Raw genomic sequence first — 17,843 nt, forward strand, 5'->3', positions numbered from 1 at the left:
AAAAAAGTGCACATGTAAAACTACGGTGTTAAGCGTTGCGGTTGAAAATTTGGATGCATTTTTGTGCTGGTGCGACTAAGAAAAAAAAGTTAGGCGCACCAGTGCAACCATGGCAAAAAGTTCTGGACACAAACATGTCGCAGGACCACCTGTGCTTGTGTCTTTTCAAAGCAAACAGAGACTGTTGATGACTAAACAACTTGTAATCTTTGGCACTCATACTCATGCCCTTTTGAACCTTTAAATCACTGCTATTCTGTTATCATTAACAGACATTACTTCACTTTGATTTTCAAAGTGAAAGATTTCCTAAAACACTAACTTTCTGTTGAATAATCAGATTCTCCACCCTCAACAACATGAGCTCATTCATTTGTTTTATTTTGTTTTGTTTTTAGAAAAAGAGTTCTTTATTATGTTTTAACTGGATTGACTTGCTGCAATCCTTTTGGACGGGAACTCAAACACTCATCGGTTCCCACAGTTAGGCTTCTCCTCTGCCCATTATAATCTGGAAAAACTCACCTTATATTTGTTCTCCCGAAAATTTTTACAGCGCAGTTAATTCAATCTTGCAGGCCTGCTTAGAACAAAAATGAGAAAAAGAGAGCTGATTATTAGCTCATCAAAACACAAAACATCGTCATACATGCTGCTTGACCATTCAGTGTTTTAGGTCAGTTGCCTGCTGTTAATTCTTCAAGTACACTGTGTCGCTCTGTCTGTCTTAATCAGGAGACTGACTGTCCTTTAAGCTTCTTCTCAGGATAAGGACAGAATGAGAGGTGAAGCTGTCAAATTTTTAAGCCAAAGCCTGGCCTGTTTTCATCCCAATTCTGTTAATCTATCATTTTGCAGCTGTACTCATGTTTTCAAGTTGAGAAGAGCCCACCTGCATTAACACACTAAAACATTTATTTAATATCATTTTCATTACTATTTCTTAACACATTCATTCTCTAATTCCTCTATCTAGATTTTTAACAGGTCTCTCTCACTCGTTACACACAACACACATCAGTCAATTTCCTTTTATGGGCATGCAAACATGTTCACTTCCTGTTTCACTTCCTGCCAGACACACACACGGCAGTTTTCATACGCACACACACTCTTCATTTCACTGGATTTTCATCTGTTTCTACAGCCTAACCGAACTCTTATTTTATATTTACAGTCTATATACCCTCTGTAACTCTGCTAAGTGTTGATATAAAAAGAATGCACCCTCAGCACACACACACACACACACACACACACACACACACAGTCAGCTCTTTGCATTTGCAAGCATTCACATCAAAATCCAGCGTAGTTAGCAGAGCTGTTTTGGCACAAATCCCCAGCACAATTAACAGTTTTTTCCACACAGATCACCATTCTTTAACTCAGCTCTGTAGCACAATTCACACAATACTTTCATCAGCACTGTGGACTCTAACCGCCAGTTTATTTATCTGATGCTATCTCTAATCAATTATCCAAATGTCCTAATCTAATCTCTTTTCTTGACTGACGTCACACTCACACACATAACACACCAACTTCAAACACACGTCACATCAACTTTAAACTTCACCCCAGCATTAACAACCATAAGCTTTCATCAAATTTCCCTAGACTTTACTTTTATTTATCACAAATTACCCAAAATTGCCATGGACTTAACAGATTTTATAATTTACTTTAATTTCACCACTCCTGAACCAATTAACGGTTAGGACCATCCATTCGGCGAACAGATAATTTAGAATTCATCCAATGTGCACAAATTTGCGTTTTCTTTGAACAGGCTTGTGCTTACCTTTAAATCGTTTTAGACCGGTCTCCTGTTCTCCTATCAGATCCCACCTTAAGCCAATCTGTCCTCTCAGCCGCAAAAGAATCTGGGTCGAGACACTAATTATTAAATTCAGTTCTTTTAATTCTTTTGGCGGCAAAGAAAGACTGGATCCCATGTTTTTGTCTTGTCAGAGAGCGAATGCGGCTGCAGAAGAAGTTCCAAAAGCAGTTTGGTGTCCGTCAGAAATGGGACCAAAAATCCCAGGTGTTTATTTACTGTTGAAATATAAATTCAATTTTTTGTGATGTAATAATGGGAAGGTTCATGTGTTTTTGCTTCAGGTTGTTTTGGATTTTTTCATTTTTATGATGTAAACAATTAATCGAGAAAATAACTGGAAGGTAAACTGATACTGGAAGTCCAGAAAGAATATTGTCCACAGCGTAAATTTGAGTTTCACACTCTGGCTGTTTCACAAATAAGCTTAAGAAGTAAATAAATCCCAGTGAGCCTGACCTCGTATCATTTAATATTGGCTAGTTTTGTAGTGCATCTCAGTCAAAGTAATGTCAGCATATGCTGCTTTAAATCTCAGCCCTTGCCAACAGTAAGAATTACATTTTTTTCTGGTATGATTGCTTTTGTGGCTCACATCATGTTTAAACCCATTTTTAAAGATAATGTGATCTCAAGGTTTTAAGACTCAAAGGTGTGTTTGTACTGTGGTGTTATTGACTTTGTTCTTGACATCCTTGTCTGTTCACGAAGGCGCAGCTGAAGCCCAGAGACTCCTCTGTGGAGGTTAGGAGTGACTGGGAGGTGAAGGAGGAGATGGACTTCCCCAGACTGATGAAGATGAGATACATGGAGGTGTCTGACCCCCTTGACATGTAGGTGAAGCTGAGCCGCTGTTTGTAATAGATTATTATAGGGGGGAAATGCAGGTGATGATGAGGTTTCACTTCTCATTTCCTGCAGTGAGTGCTGTGGTGCTTTGGAGTACTACGATAAGGCCTTTGATCGAATCACCACCCGCAACGAGAAGCAGCTGAAGAGCATCAAAAGGATCTTCCACACTGTTACTACCACCGACGACCCCGTCATCCGCAAGGTAAAAAAATATGTTGCCTGAAAATGCATTGCTGTCTGAACCCTGTGTTTGGCAGCTTTCTTACATGATTATTTCTTTCTTTCCTCCCTCCAGCTGGCTAAGACTCAGGGTAACGTGTTTGCCACTGATGCCATCTTGGCCACCTTGATGTGCTGCACGCGCTCAGTCAACTCCTGGGACATCATCGTGCAGAGAGTGGGCAACAAGCTGTTCTTCGACAAGAGAGATAACTCAGACTTTGGTGAGCGACCTGTAGTCACCAGCAGCTGGTTTCACTCTGATGTTTTACACTTAGTTTGCTCGGAAAAACAAGTTTGACTGTAAATAAAGCCTGAGAGAACAGCTCATGACCCAGGTGTTTTTCTGCAGAGAAGAAAATTTGAAGGATTGCAATGAGAATTTTTAAACCACTCTTTTATTTACCCCGCATTTTGTTTACTTGAATGTAACATATATTTACAACCCTGAAAGACGTTCTCATTGTGGGGAAAAAATGCCCCAAAACATTCACCAGTGAACATGACTGAGTTCTATCAGACATACTGACGCTCTGATCTCCAACTGTTCCCCTCAGATCTGCTAACTGTGAGTGAGACTGCCAACGAGCCTCCCCAGGATGAGGGCAACTCCTTCAACTCTCCTCGCAACCTGGCCATGGAGGCCACGTACATTAACCACAACTTCAGCCAGCAGTGTTTACGCATGGTACGAAGTCACATGACTGGAAGCCCCAACGCCTTTCTGTGCTAAGCTAAGCTAGCCTTAAACAAAATTGGCTCATGAAAGTGAGTGGTCTTTGTTTTCTTTCTTGTAGGGTGGAGACCGTTACAAGTTTCCTAACTCAAACCCATTTGTGGAGGAGGATATGGACAAGAGTGAGGTGGCATCTGTGGCTTACCGGTATGTTCAGTAGCTTCAAACCAATTTGTAATTTCTCATCTTTCCAGCAGAACAAGAGGCTGTTGTAACTGCTGTAGTAAATATTCCTGGGTTTAATTCCTGATATTTTGTATTTGTGTTAAAGGTACCGTCACTGGAAGCTCGGAGAAGACATCGATCTGATCGTCCGCTGTGAGCACGATGGCGTGATGACTGGAGCCAGTGGAGAAGTGTCCTTCATTAACGTCAAGACTCTGAATGAGTGGGACTCCAGGGTAAGACAGGAAACGGGTTTAATGAAGTAGAGCTTAGTCAGTCAGGCTCATCTGTCTGTTAGTCGAGGAAATGGCCCGAAATAATTAAAGCCCTTGCTAGGTGCAGCGTCTTCATCTGCTCAGCTTAAAATGTATTCGATATATCTCCCTGACCGTTTTTACAAAAACTTAGAAAAATAAGGAAAGAAGGTGCTCTGGAGAAAACAAATAGGCCTAAATAGCAATTCCAAAAAAACCAGAAATGTGTTTTTTCTCAGTCTTTTTCACGTGCTTCTAAAAACTGCTGCATTCTGTACTTCACATGTTTGATCACTAGATGTCAGCAAAAGGAAGTAGGACTCCTTCTGTGCTTCTGAACCTATGGTCAGCTATGTTTGTGGGTTGAGTCTATTGTTGGAGACCAAGCTCTCATACAGACATAGGTCCTTCCAGATGTTTCACCTCACACAGAACAGAGTCTATGCTGTGTTAAAAATAACCATGGTTGTACCTCTCAGCTGCATCTGTCTGATGTGAATTTTCAGTGAGTAAAAATCAGAAGTGGTGACACATCTCCAGATTCAGACTCTGTGAAATATTGCTGTAATGAAGGCAGTTTTGTTATTCCAGATGCTTTTAAGGCATCCGCTACTAGAGCCACTCCTCTGTTCACAGGCAGTTAACCTCCTCCTTCAGCTAAGTATATGCTGTTCTGTTTATAAGCTTTGGTGCGTCTGATTTGTCTTGTCCTGTAGTATTGTAATGGTGTGGACTGGCGTCAGAAGCTGGACTCTCAGAGAGGAGCCGTCTTGGCCACCGAGCTGAAGAATAACAGCTACAAACTGGCGCGCTGGACCTGCTGCGCCATGCTGGCTGGATCAGAGTACCTGAAACTGGGGTGAGGAGCGAGATTCCGATTCTGTGTGTTAAAGGAGAGGAGGCTAATTTAAATATTAAGATGCAGAAAAAGGTTTTTCACCAATCATTGATTGAGGAGCAATCCAGTTCCTTCTTGCAGTGCTCGTAGGCCAAGGCAGTAAGCTGGACTGACTGTCTCTGCATCACTCTGTGGTTTCTCCAGGTACGTTTCTCGGTACCACGTGAAAGACTCTGCTCGCCACGTCATCCTGGGCACCCAGCAGTTCAAACCCAATGAATTCGCCAGCCAGATCAACCTGAGCATGGAGAACGCCTGGGGAATCCTGCGCTGCGTCATCGACATCTGCCTCAAGCTGGACGAGGGCAAGTACCTGATCCTGAAGGACCCGAACAAGGTGAGCCGGCGCAGAGAGCAGAACTGAAAGGCAGCTGGGAGGTGTGTGAGCTCACAAGCTGATATTCTGTTTCTCATCTACAGCAAGTGATCCGTGTGTACAGCCTGCCTGATGGGACCTTCAGCTCTGATGAAGATGAGGAAGAGGAGGAGGATGAAGAAGACGAGGAGGAAGAAGGTATGGTTTAGCTCCTATTTTAAATAGAGGTTGAACTAAAGCTTGTGTGGGAAGCACAGGATGTTCCAGTTTAACATGTTGGTGCTGGTGTGAAAATGGTTTCTGTCACTGGTGTGTGTTAGCGGTGAATACAAGTGCAGGATTTCTTCAGGTACAAATGTTTCTTACACACAGGACAGCAGGGATGTGCCCGACCAGCTGACGGTGCTGCTGCCCTCATTGGTCAGGGCCACAAATGCCAGTCGATTAACTAATTCATATTTTTAAATGGATTGTAATGCATGCTACATTTGCACATTCAGTGTTTGGTGCTCAAATTTGAGTGTTTTGTCACTTTTAGCCCATTTTGGTGTAACTTTGTGGAGTAACATTATCACATCTGTACTGGACCAGACTGCATGCTTAGTTGTCAGAGAACAGATATAAACTCTGTAAAAATCCAAGAAACTGTTGGAATTTGATAAAATCACATTTTCTCTTAGTGTTTTGGTCTTTTTATAAAACTTAATTCTTAAGTCTATTTCTGGGGTTGAGAAGGTCTTTTTCTCTCCAGTGGCTCCCTTATGCTGCATTAACAAGAAACATGGTGATTATGAAATGACCAGTGGCTATTTTTTTTGACATATTCTTTTATTTATGATTGCTGTCATTGTTTTTGAACACTTTCTTTGGAACATCCAATCACATGAACCTCTGGGGTCACAAGAAGTTACTCAGAGTTAAAAAGGAAAAAAAAGAAAAAGTAGCCTGTAACCTCAAAGAAACATTTTGGGGTTTTTTTTTTAACAGCTCATCTTTCAAATGCTATAAATGAAATAATTCAATTCCACGGTGAAGAAATGCATTTGTCTGCACTTTTTTTTTTTAAATTATAAATTCCAAAGTTTGTGTGTCTTTGGTTTTTGAGTGTTCATTGTTCATAAATCAGATTCTTCTTGCACTTATGTTGAACCCTTTTCATTTCAGATGATGATAATTGAAGTGTGGAGTCAGCTTCAGTGACCAAAACAGCCTTGATCCTTCACTGAGAAACAAGTGAATTCCTTTTGACATTCAATAAAGGCAATAGCAGATTATACAACTACCTTTAATGTCTTGTGTTTTATTTCTTGTACTGAAGTTCAAAACATGTCATAAAGCATTTTATAGCTGAGCACAACGGACACAACACTGAGCTTGATAAACAAGGAGTGGATGTGACTGAAAACTGCTTGCTCATGGGCAGAGTAGTCAGAAGATGCTCGAATATAATCTGAAGCAAGTGACTGAACATAAACTCGGGAAATTGTTTGCAAAGGACAAGTCTGATGGTTGTTTGATTTTTTTCATAAAAGAAGAAAATGAATTTACTTAATATTTGAATAACAGTTACTATTACTTTTTTTACAACACTGATGGGATATTTTTGTCACCCTAATGAACGGACAGGTGGACACCCAAGTTTGTAAATGTGATAACTCGAGAATGAAGCCACACAGGATTTTCAAATTGATAACAGGTGTATCTACTAAAAGTGTTGGGTGAGTATAAATCTCAGTGGCCTCAGGACAGAGATGAAGTTTACTGAAAATCTTGTGAGTGTCTACTAGGAGGCCTGAGGTGTACAACATGCCACTGCCAGTATTTTTACTGGGAGACCCTGAAGAGCTGCTCTGCTTATTCCCAGATGAACCTCAAAGGCAAATCACCAAGTTTCTCCCAAAGGACTTGATCCACTCTTTCACTCTGTGCAACAGTCAGTGTGTTCTTCCAGTCTCCAATCTGACCTGTAATGAAGACAAAAACACACCTGATACCCTGATATCACATTTGTCTGCACAGCAGCTGCAGGTCTGTTATGTTACCTTTACGCAGGAATTTCCCACTGAACTGCTCTGGTGGAAGGTGCTCATAGTTTGCTTTCGAGTCATTCTTCATGTTCTCAAACTTAGCTTTTTCCACAACTTGACTGATAGCAGCTTCAGTCAGGTCTTTCCCTAAGAAGTTGCAGATCTTCTTCACTGATCCTTTGAGGTCCTGAAATAAAAGCAAGAACGCAACAGAAAAAGAACCTTAAACTCTGCCAGTTTTGAGTGTTTCCTTAGGAACAACAGAAGTGTAAAGAAACATCTTACCAAAATCATTTCCTCGTAGGTCAGGAAGAGGATGTTGTACTGGTCTCTGTTTGAATACCACTCCCTGACATGGTCAAACCAGGATGATGCTAAAACTGTATAGTGGTATAATGCATCCAGTTATTTGGCATTGTCATTTTATTGAGTTCAGATACAACCCACATGTCACAGTCAGTTGTTACCTACAGCATGACTGCAGGCATGATCAATCCACCCTTTTGGTTCTGATGGACAAAACTCAATAATAATTTAACACTTTCTATTATTAATCATGCTAATAATGCTGTATACACTGTAAAATCTAATTAGTTCCCAGAACTCAAAAAAATTAAGGAAACTCGTTGCCTCAAAAATAATGAGTAAAGCTTAGCTAAAAATGACTAAATTAGGACACTTCTTTAAGTTACTTGAAGACGTTTCACCTCTCATCCGAGAAGCTTCTTCATCTGATCTCAGGAATCCGCATGATAAGGTGGGGCCAGGTTTCACAATGAACTCACCCGATACTCTGGCTGATTGGGACCCACACCCAGTTTCACACCTTGGGTCAGGCGATTAGAGGATCATCAGGGGGTCCTTTTGTCCCTCTGTGGGGGGTTACTCCCACTAGGTTTATATCTGGGACTCTCCACCATTTGACCTTAGAACTGAAGAAGCTTCTCAGATGAGAGGTGAAACGTCTTCAAGTAACTTAAAGAAGTCCAGACGCTTTTCTTTGCAAGCTCCTTTGACTATAAAGCCATATATTTTTTTTCTATATGGATGTGCTATTATCCCTTAGTCTGTGCACTTGGGTAAGTATGTCAAACAGTTCAGTTTGAAATAATCAATTTCAGTTCTTCCTGATCACATTGATATCTGTTATCATTTATCAGACCTGGACTCTTCTTGGTCATCATCATTAGGCAGATAGTGGAGATGAAGACACGTACCGTTTCCCATCAGGTACCACTCGAAAAACTGAGCAAAGCTCTGAGGGGTCTCAAGGTCTGCAAAGCTGTTGCTGAAGTGATAGTAAGACACCATGTTGTCCTTTGGATTCCTCATCAAATACACAATCTGACATAAAAACAAAACGAAAAAACAGAATCCATGCCACTTTCAAAATCACTCATTCTTTAACAATATCTTGAGTTTGAGCAGTTTAGTAATTTCTACTAGTTTTAAGAGTTGTTTTATATATAAAGTTATATATGAAGTTTTATATATACAGTTGTTTTATAAGCAAACTTGTTTTCATTGGCTGTATATCAAAGCTAGATGTTGTCACCATAAGGTGACCCATTGATATGGAAACCACATTTTGAAGCTTCATTTGAGCATTCTACTTGCTGCTATGTTTGTTTTTTCTACTCAGGAGTGTCTATGTTTCAAAAAGCTGTGTGCTATTTGTGCTATTAGTGCTATGTAACTGACTAAGAAAAAACATCTGAATTTCATATGAACAAATACTGCCTCTAATCCTTTAATGCCATTCCTTAACAGTAAAACTTCAATAAAATTTTGCTTTTCTTTAACAAATGTATCTATCATTTCATACAATTACTCATAAATACTGAGCAAATTATATTTTTAACCACTTAAAGAACTTTGTCATACTACATCTCTAAACCTGCTCTTTCTTCAGGCTGCTTGAGCGTCTATACAGCTCTGACCTTTCCCTTCTTGTCCATCAGTCCTGGAGGCATGAGAACCTGGGGGAGATGTGATGTGAAGAGCCGTGGAGAGGGGCGACGAGTGTATTCACCCCCTGTGTACTCCAGCCATGGCATCTTCTGTGAGTTGATGAAATATTCATTCACATGCCCATCCAACTCATAGATTGAAGTGATGATCTGCTGAGCCCATATGGTGCCTTTTGAGGAAAAATGTATTGGATATCATATCTGACCAGTGGATCACTCTGGACAGAATAAAACTGCAAAATAATGGGATGCTACAGAGATTTCTCACTGACCTGATTTTGGATAAGACACGAGGAACACATCGCTGTCTCTTATTTCAAAACTCTGAAGAGAGTCTATGTACTCTGCAGTTGTGTAACTGGAGAGAAAGTTATAGTTCTTATACCGGCAGAGACGGTTACCGAGCTGCTCCATCTTAGTTCCGAATCACACAGGCGGATAAGGAGAGACACAGTTTATGTAGTTCTTCACCCCATGTGGCAATAGAGATCGAAAATGTGACGTCATTCAGGGGTAAAACCGCAAACAATACTAGGAACTCGTGGCAAGAGTTACTAGCGCACGCAGGCTTTCAATTGGACTCAGTTACACAGCGATAAAAATAAACACAAAAAGTGGCAAGAAGCTGTTGTATTATTAATGTGAAGATTATGAGTAAAACATATGTTATTTTATGACCACAGTCAATGTAGTTGAATTATGTTAACAGCTGTAGGACATATATTATCCTTTAGTTGAGATGGTGTGCTGTGTATCCAGAAAACACATTATATGCTGCAATAAATGCACTGCCCAAGTGTCTCCTCTCCCCACTGCCTTTCAGTGGCCACGCAGCAGCAAACAAGTCATCAGAGGAGGCCGATGTGATGATTAAGTTTAACATTGTCTACAATATAGCCAAAGAGTGCCAAAGCACTTTCAGCACAAGCACCTTTTCAGTAACTTATCTTTTTTGTAGAAATGTGCTCCGAATAAAGAACTTTGTGTTGACAAGATTGTTATTTAATTGTTTACAATTCAATATTCTCTGTATAGACAGCAATTTCTCCCCAAAAAAAGTGCACATGTAAAACTACGGTGTTAAGCGTTGCGGTTGAAAATTTGGATGCATTTTTGTGCTGGTGCGACTAAGAAAAAAAAGTTAGGCGCACCAGTGCAACCATGGCAAAAAGTTCTGGACACAAACATGTCGCAGGACCACCTGTGCTTGTGTCTTTTCAAAGCAAACAGAGACTGTTGATGACTAAACAACTTGTAATCTTTGGCACTCATACTCATGCCCTTTTGAACCTTTAAATCACTGCTATTCTGTTATCATTAACAGACATTACTTCACTTTGATTTTCAAAGTGAAAGATTTCCTAAAACACTAACTTTCTGTTGAATAATCAGATTCTCCACCCTCAACAACATGAGCTCATTCATTTGTTTTATTTTGTTTTGTTTTTAGAAAAAGAGTTCTTTATTATGTTTTAACTGGATTGACTTGCTGCAATCCTTTTGGACGGGAACTCAAACACTCATCGGTTCCCACAGTTAGGCTTCTCCTCTGCCCATTATAATCTGGAAAAACTCACCTTATATTTGTTCTCCCGAAAATTTTTACAGCGCAGTTAATTCAATCTTGCAGGCCTGCTTAGAACAAAAATGAGAAAAAGAGAGCTGATTATTAGCTCATCAAAACACAAAACATCGTCATACATGCTGCTTGACCATTCAGTGTTTTAGGTCAGTTGCCTGCTGTTAATTCTTCAAGTACACTGTGTCGCTCTGTCTGTCTTAATCAGGAGACTGACTGTCCTTTAAGCTTCTTCTCAGGATAAGGACAGAATGAGAGGTGAAGCTGTCAAATTTTTAAGCCAAAGCCTGGCCTGTTTTCATCCCAATTCTGTTAATCTATCATTTTGCAGCTGTACTCATGTTTTCAAGTTGAGAAGAGCCCACCTGCATTAACACACTAAAACATTTATTTAATATCATTTTCATTACTATTTCTTAACACATTCATTCTCTAATTCCTCTATCTAGATTTTTAACAGGTCTCTCTCACTCGTTACACACAACACACATCAGTCAATTTCCTTTTATGGGCATGCAAACATGTTCACTTCCTGTTTCACTTCCTGCCAGACACACACACGGCAGTTTTCATACGCACACACACTCTTCATTTCACTGGATTTTCATCTGTTTCTACAGCCTAACCGAACTCTTATTTTATATTTACAGTCTATATACCCTCTGTAACTCTGCTAAGTGTTGATATAAAAAGAATGCACCCTCAGCACACACACACACACACACACACACACACACACACACACACAGTCAGCTCTTTGCATTTGCAAGCATTCACATCAAAATCCAGCGTAGTTAGCAGAGCTGTTTTGGCACAAATCCCCAGCACAATTAACAGTTTTTTCCACACAGATCACCATTCTTTAACTCAGCTCTGTAGCACAATTCACACAATACTTTCATCAGCACTGTGGACTCTAACCGCCAGTTTATTTATCTGATGCTATCTCTAATCAATTATCCAAATGTCCTAATCTAATCTCTTTTCTTGACTGACGTCACACTCACACACATAACACACCAACTTCAAACACACGTCACATCAACTTTAAACTTCACCCCAGCATTAACAACCATAAGCTTTCATCAAATTTCCCTAGACTTTACTTTTATTTATCACAAATTACCCAAAATTGCCATGGACTTAACAGATTTTATAATTTACTTTAATTTCACCACTCCTGAACCAATTAACGGTTAGGACCATCCATTCGGCGAACAGATAATTTAGAATTCATCCAATGTGCACAAATTTGCGTTTTCTTTGAACAGGCTTGTGCTTACCTTTAAATCGTTTTAGACCGGTCTCCTGTTCTCCTATCAGATCCCACCTTAAGCCAATCTGTCCTCTCAGCCGCAAAAGAATCTGGGTCGAGACACTAATTATTAAATTCAGTTCTTTTAATTCTTTTGGCGGCAAAGAAAGACTGGACCCAGGGTGGTCAAAGTTAAAAAAAAAGATCTTTATTTCACATTCCCGTGAACGTAGACCTGAACACACACACACACACACACACACACACATATATTTCCACTGCACGTCACACCCACACTAAGTTTCGATCAAAACACTCTGCTTAGTTTCACTTTCTGTCTGTACCTCCTATACTCTGCAAAAGCATGCAGTTTCCTGTCAGCCTGCGACCTAGTTTACACTCAAAGTTGGCCCTCTAATACATAAAACAATATAAGCAGCAAATAAACACTAAGAATATATATTTAAATCCCAACACTATATTTATATACTTATGTTCTGTTCTAAATGAATACAGCATTCTGGGTAAATTCCAATCTGGCTTTCGTGGAGATCAATCTACTGAAACTGCACTTCTTAGAGTCTCCGGTGACATGTTGATGAGATATGATGCAGCATGTAATGTTTTGCTGATGTTGGACATGACCTCTGCCTTTGATATTGATATTGATTATTAACAAGATATCATCTTGTTAATAATTTTACCTCCTCACTACGTATGACTCTGGATAGTGTAGTTCCTGTGAAAATTAAGGCCTCAAATCAGAAGTACTTGAGTTAGTTAAACCTTTTCTTAAAAAGCCATCTCTAGTCCCAGCTGTCTTAGCTAATTATAGGCCAATCTCCAACCTTCCTTTCATGTCAAAAATCCTTGAAAGAGTAGTTGTCAAACAGCAGATCATCTGCAGAGAAACGGCTTATTTGAAGAGTTCCAGTCAGGTTTCAGAGCTCATCACAACACAGAAACAGCTTTAGTGAAGGTTACAAATGATTTTCTTATGGCCTCTGACAGTGGACTCATCTCTGTGCTTGTCCTGCTAGACCTTAGTGCAGCGTTCGATACTGTTGGCCATAATTGTGATGGCCTAGACAAGTGTGAGCGTAAGGCACCCCATGTCTTAAAAGAGCAAGGACAATTCAAATGAAGACAGGGTATGGAATAGCCATGACCAAATGTACTCATGTTTCACTCGATAATGTTTGAGTAGTGACACTTTTGATGACTCCTCATGTTTGCAGAGTTTACACTGCCATCTCATCACCTGTGACCTAAAAAAAAAATTGTGAGAAAATATGTCTCACAGTATGAAGATGACAGAATGGTGTATAACCATATTTACGCAGTTTTTGTATGATTAACTGATTGAATAACCAATACTCACTACCAATTCAGGTGGAGGATACAACTTACAAATAAGTCAACATGGAACAAAGTACAATACTTAACGACATTGAAATAATCTGAATCACATCACCACGCTGTATAAATAAAAGATAGTATGGTGACACTAGATGACAGACCATGAACTCATCAATATATTTACCGAACTGAAAAATTCTCAAAATTTAGATTTGGCATTTGTATGACCCACCACAAAACCAGTATAAATATTTAGGTGGTATCACCATCCACTACTCAGCTTGTATAAAACAATATCATATCATTCCAAAATTTAACACATCAAGTCCTCTGAGTAAAATTACCTGCTTTACTTTGTAGTTGATGCAGATTTTTTTTTCTCCTGGTGGTGAAGATGGTGCTGAAAAAATACAAATCAAAACTTTATCATTACAAAACATGTCACTGAGTAATCTGCCATAACATCAATCTCTTATAAGAAAGTTTAGCTTGGATTGAAATAAACATTTATTTATGTAAATTGGGAGTAACTATACTGGAAATGATGGTACTTTTGGCTTGACCCAAAGGACCAAAGCTTTTTTTTTTTCTCCATTATTTTCTGGGATCTGAAAGGAAGTAGGGCCCCGAGTCTAAATTTACTTAAGGCCCTATAGTACTTTGGACCGGCCCTGGATGAGGTAATCTGCTGACCCGGGCGGTCCTCTCAGCGTTCTCTCAAAAACTGGCACTGTTCGGGACAAAGCTGAAAGCAGCATCTTATATGCTCTGAAAGACCCCACATAGAACAAGAAAGCTAAGCAGCATGGTTGCTGCTATGAACTGTTCCGCGGGCAGGTCTTCTTAGTTACCAAAGCCATTGATGACGTCTGTTCATCTCCTCCTGAACAACCTGACAGAGTGAGTCAGGCCGCGTGACTACCGCAGCTCCCGCACCGCGACTCAACAGGGCCATTTTCTAGAAATGTCTGAGCACACCTGCTTTCACGTGGTTCCTAAAATGCCCCCGATTAAACGGTCAGGTCGCTGGTACCAGGACATTCCGGTCAAATTACCCAGATAGCGACTCAGAACGTAAAAGGATAAAAGGGCGCGGTTTCCCGCCGCCTTGACTGGAAGACTGGTTGAAAACTTAAATTAACGTGCACAAACACGCTGCGAAAAGTGAGCCACCATGACAAACGCTTTCTTCAGAACATGTTATAAAAGAATGGTGTGGATAAAGACAGCTAATGTAAGAATTGGTCAGTTACCTGAAAACGTTACCAAGTCTGCAGTGGATGTGTGTCTGTCTCGTTCAACGTGCAGAAAATCTCCCATGAGGCCATGCTCCTTGCGCGCTACATGCCAAAGGTCATTAGTCTTACTCAAAGTTTTAAGTTAGTATAGGGCTTTGGAGTTGATGTCACGCCGCAATGCATTATGGGAGCGCAGCGCCATTTTCGGGGTCTACGAATCAACACAAACACACTGTGTTGGAACGACGACTACAAGAAAGATGCTTAAAAGCAGCTCAAAAGAGAATGAACTGTATAGAGACTGTACAGAGAGATTGACAGACCACGTGACTTTCGCGCATTGCATGCCGGTAACTCGTGGCAAAACAATCCAAGTACCTGCATCAAATGCAAGCATTTGCAGCACCGCAAAACGTTCATTCTTCGGTTCCAATAAATTCTTGCTTTTTCTTTGCCCCCCAAAAAGGTATGTACAAAACGAAGGAGAACAATGCCGGTCCGTACAAAGACAGACTTAATGAAAAGTCAAAGAAAAGATACGAGGAAAAATAAAAAATTAAACCAGTGAAAGTGTTAGACCCTTACGAGCACACAGAGTGGACAAAATACGTTAGCGTGCTGCCCAACTTTCACCACGCTCATATTTATAATCATACGGTTCTTGGAGTGAGTGCATACACTCGTGAAGTTTAGTAACTTCAGGTCACTGCAACAAGCCCAGGTACTGTTTACCGACGGATGGGTACAGGACCTTGAAATGCACCGTGTAGAAAGTAAAGACCATCGTACGTATCATAAGTTTACCAGTCTCACAAATCGTCTTCATAAATACACATTCGTTAACCGTTTATTAATAGGACCTTTGAGCTCAATGGTAATTAATTAGTAGAAATAATTTCTGGTTCATCACAGAAATGTAGCAGTGACAATAATATTGTATGCTGTAATTGTACTGGGCAATTAGTGATACAAAAAAAACCTGTTTTATCCTGTGAATAAAAGTATGTGTTTCTGTCAATGTACCATAATAACAGAAGCAAAACACAATATTGTGTCAGGACAATTCACTATTTATGCACAATAAATAAAGGAGCATAGCGCGACAATTTCTGTTCAGCGCCAGACTTGCTTGTAACCTATATCACCAATTATGTTAAGAAAAATGATGCATTAACTACAACAGCAGACTGACCTTTGTGTAAATGCTTGGAGCAGACTAACCTGTGAGCTGCAGTGTTCTGGGACGTTATCTTTGAATGGCTGCAATCCAGTCGCCTCTTTGTTACTTCGGAAACATGGCTCGAACAATTTCTCTTCAACGACGTAATCCGATAACAACCGATCTCTTTACCCGTCGGCTTCCCGTGGCTGTCATGCGACCGGCTATTGCAGTTAATAATACAACAGCTTCTTGACATTTTTTGTGTTTCTTTTTATCACTGTGTAACTGAGTTCAATTGAAAGCCTGCGTGCGCTAACTCTTACCACGAGTTCCCAGTATTGTTTGCGGTTTTACCCCTGAATGACGTCACATTTTCAATCTCTATTGCCACATGGGGTGAAGAACTACATAAACTGTGTCTCTCCTTATCCGCCTGTGTGATTCGGAACTAAGATTGAGCAGCTCAGTAACCGTCTCTGCCGGTATAAGAACTATAACTTTCTCTCCAGTTACACAACTGCAGAGTACATAGACTCTCTTCAGAGTTTTGAAATAAGAGACAGCGATGTGTTCCTCGTGTCTTATCCAAAATCAGGTCAGTGAGAAATCTCTGTAGCATCCCATTATTTTGCAGTTTTATTCTGTCCAGAGTGATCCACTGGTCAGATATGATGTCCAATACATTTTTCCTCAAAAGGCACCATATGGGCTCAGCAGATCATCACTTCAATCTATGAGTTGGATGGGCATGTGAATGAATATTTTACCAACTCACAGAAGATGCCATGGCTGGAGTTCACATGGGGTGCATACACTCGTCGCCCCAAAATTATATTGATTTTGAACCATTAATAATTAAAGTTAAAGACAATGATAAGTATGAATACCAGTGTCTCAGTTATTTTGAGTACTTTCTATGAGATATATTGAGTAGATTTAAATAATGCACCCTGTGTTTCAAATACAGAATTTTTTCTTTTAAATAAACTTGAACAAAAGAGCTCAGTTCAACTCAAACTGGTGTTGAAAATTTAAGCATTCTTTTCAGTATTTTCAACTCAAGATAACACGTTTGTGATTTTCAAAGATTTAATCAAGGTCATCTAACTTAGAATTATGATATTTAATAAGCCCCTGAATAATTTTTTAGGGTGTATGTAAATTTCTACAGAAGATGTATTTTCATAATACTGATGGTGCAATACAATTTATGTTAAGCTGTCGTTACTTTTGTACAAGGTGAAGTGTTTGCTATGTGCCAGGGAGCTGGGATATAACAACAACACCTCATCCATGCTTAGGCACTACAGAGCTTTGCATGAGAATAAGGGGAACACCGATTGTGGAGCAAGACCAGGTGAGCCATCAAATGCCATGATAATATAGCATGCAGTAATGTTACTAAATGATATAACAATACTATACAGCTGTTATAAGTTACGTGTGTGATATTTATATTTGTGCTTTGTCTTTATTGTCTTTCCTCAGGAGAACAATCTTCAATAGATGAAGACCTGGTTAGCATGGTGATTGAGGACTCCTAGCCATTTAGCATTGTGGAGGACAAAGGATTCAAAAGATTTGTTAAATCATTAAATCCGAGCTATGTTCTCCCCACTAAAAAGGCCATAAAAGCAGTGAAAATTTAGTTTTTACTGAATAAAATATGGGCAGGACTTACGCCTCAGTGTGTAGCTGTCCATACCTCAACGTTACAAAAGCACAACCACTGTCCACACCCCAACCACACCTCACAGTAAATGATCATTTCCATTTTAAACCTTTCCAAATAATCATTTTCCATACTGCCAGTATAAATATACACAGTATACTGCCATCACTACAATATACATGTTTTACACACTCCTTTTGTTGTTGACATTTACAGGCTGTGTGCAAAAGGCCACGCTCTTCAAATTCATGCCAATATTTTTACGTCCAGTAGATGTCCTACTAGAGCAAATGAAGCTTCA

The 17,843-nt window shown here is 39.8% G+C and overlaps 3 protein-coding genes across 3 annotated transcripts in view; 1 reads left to right on the plus strand and 2 right to left on the minus strand.

Annotated features, from left to right (window-relative positions):
- The first annotated feature begins 778 nt into the window (after positions 1–778).
- Positions 779–6,562, plus strand: LOC113021514 (eukaryotic translation initiation factor 3 subunit D-like). The gene is made up of 12 exons (XM_026166277.1): positions 779–785; positions 1,917–2,047; positions 2,552–2,673; positions 2,762–2,894; positions 2,988–3,135; positions 3,469–3,599; positions 3,709–3,794; positions 3,919–4,048; positions 4,783–4,925; positions 5,109–5,301; positions 5,385–5,478; positions 6,445–6,562. The coding sequence occupies exons 1-12, from the start codon at positions 779–781 to the stop codon at positions 6,456–6,458; spliced, it is 1,332 nt and encodes a 443-aa protein (XP_026022062.1). The 3' UTR covers positions 6,459–6,562.
- On the minus strand, positions 6,561–9,766 carry LOC113020267 (amine sulfotransferase-like). The gene is made up of 6 exons (XM_026164077.1): positions 9,550–9,766; positions 9,248–9,447; positions 8,525–8,651; positions 7,593–7,687; positions 7,323–7,494; positions 6,561–7,244 (listed from the first exon to the last, which is right to left on the minus strand). Exons 1-6 carry the CDS (start codon positions 9,689–9,691, stop codon positions 7,135–7,137), a joined length of 846 nt encoding a protein of 281 aa, XP_026019862.1. The 5' UTR covers positions 9,692–9,766; the 3' UTR covers positions 6,561–7,134.
- LOC113020274 (amine sulfotransferase-like) overlaps positions 6,561–17,843 on the minus strand; it is a 31,530-nt gene continuing 20,247 nt past the window's right edge. The window contains exon 7 of the mRNA XM_026164084.1: positions 6,561–7,116. The gene's annotated coding sequence lies outside the window, so the exon portion shown is untranslated. The remainder of the gene's footprint in view (positions 7,117–17,843) is intronic.

This window comes from Astatotilapia calliptera, chromosome 4, assembly GCF_900246225.1.
Source record: "Astatotilapia calliptera chromosome 4, fAstCal1.2, whole genome shotgun sequence".
Taxonomy (NCBI): Eukaryota; Metazoa; Chordata; class Actinopteri; order Cichliformes; family Cichlidae; genus Astatotilapia; species Astatotilapia calliptera.

What these genes read in the sequence shown, in the direction of transcription:
- LOC113021514 (XM_026166277.1), top strand. An exon ending in ACGACCCCGTCATCCGCAAG is followed by an intron (nt 2,895 to 2,987) that starts GTAAAAAAATAT and finishes TCCTCCCTCCAG; the next exon opens with CTGGCTAAGACTCAGGGTAA. An exon ending in TCAGAGTACCTGAAACTGGG is followed by an intron (nt 4,926 to 5,108) that starts GTGAGGAGCGAG and finishes TGGTTTCTCCAG; the next exon opens with GTACGTTTCTCGGTACCACG.
- LOC113020267 (XM_026164077.1), bottom strand. Translation starts at nt 9,691, where the DNA reads ATGGAGCAGCTCGGTAACCGTCTCTGCCGGTATAAGAACTATAACTTT. An exon ending in CGTGTCTTATCCAAAATCAG is followed by an intron (nt 9,448 to 9,549) that starts GTCAGTGAGAAA and finishes TTTCCTCAAAAG; the next exon opens with GCACCATATGGGCTCAGCAG. An exon ending in TGGGAAATTCCTGCGTAAAG is followed by an intron (nt 7,245 to 7,322) that starts GTAACATAACAG and finishes TCTTCATTACAG; the next exon opens with GTCAGATTGGAGACTGGAAG.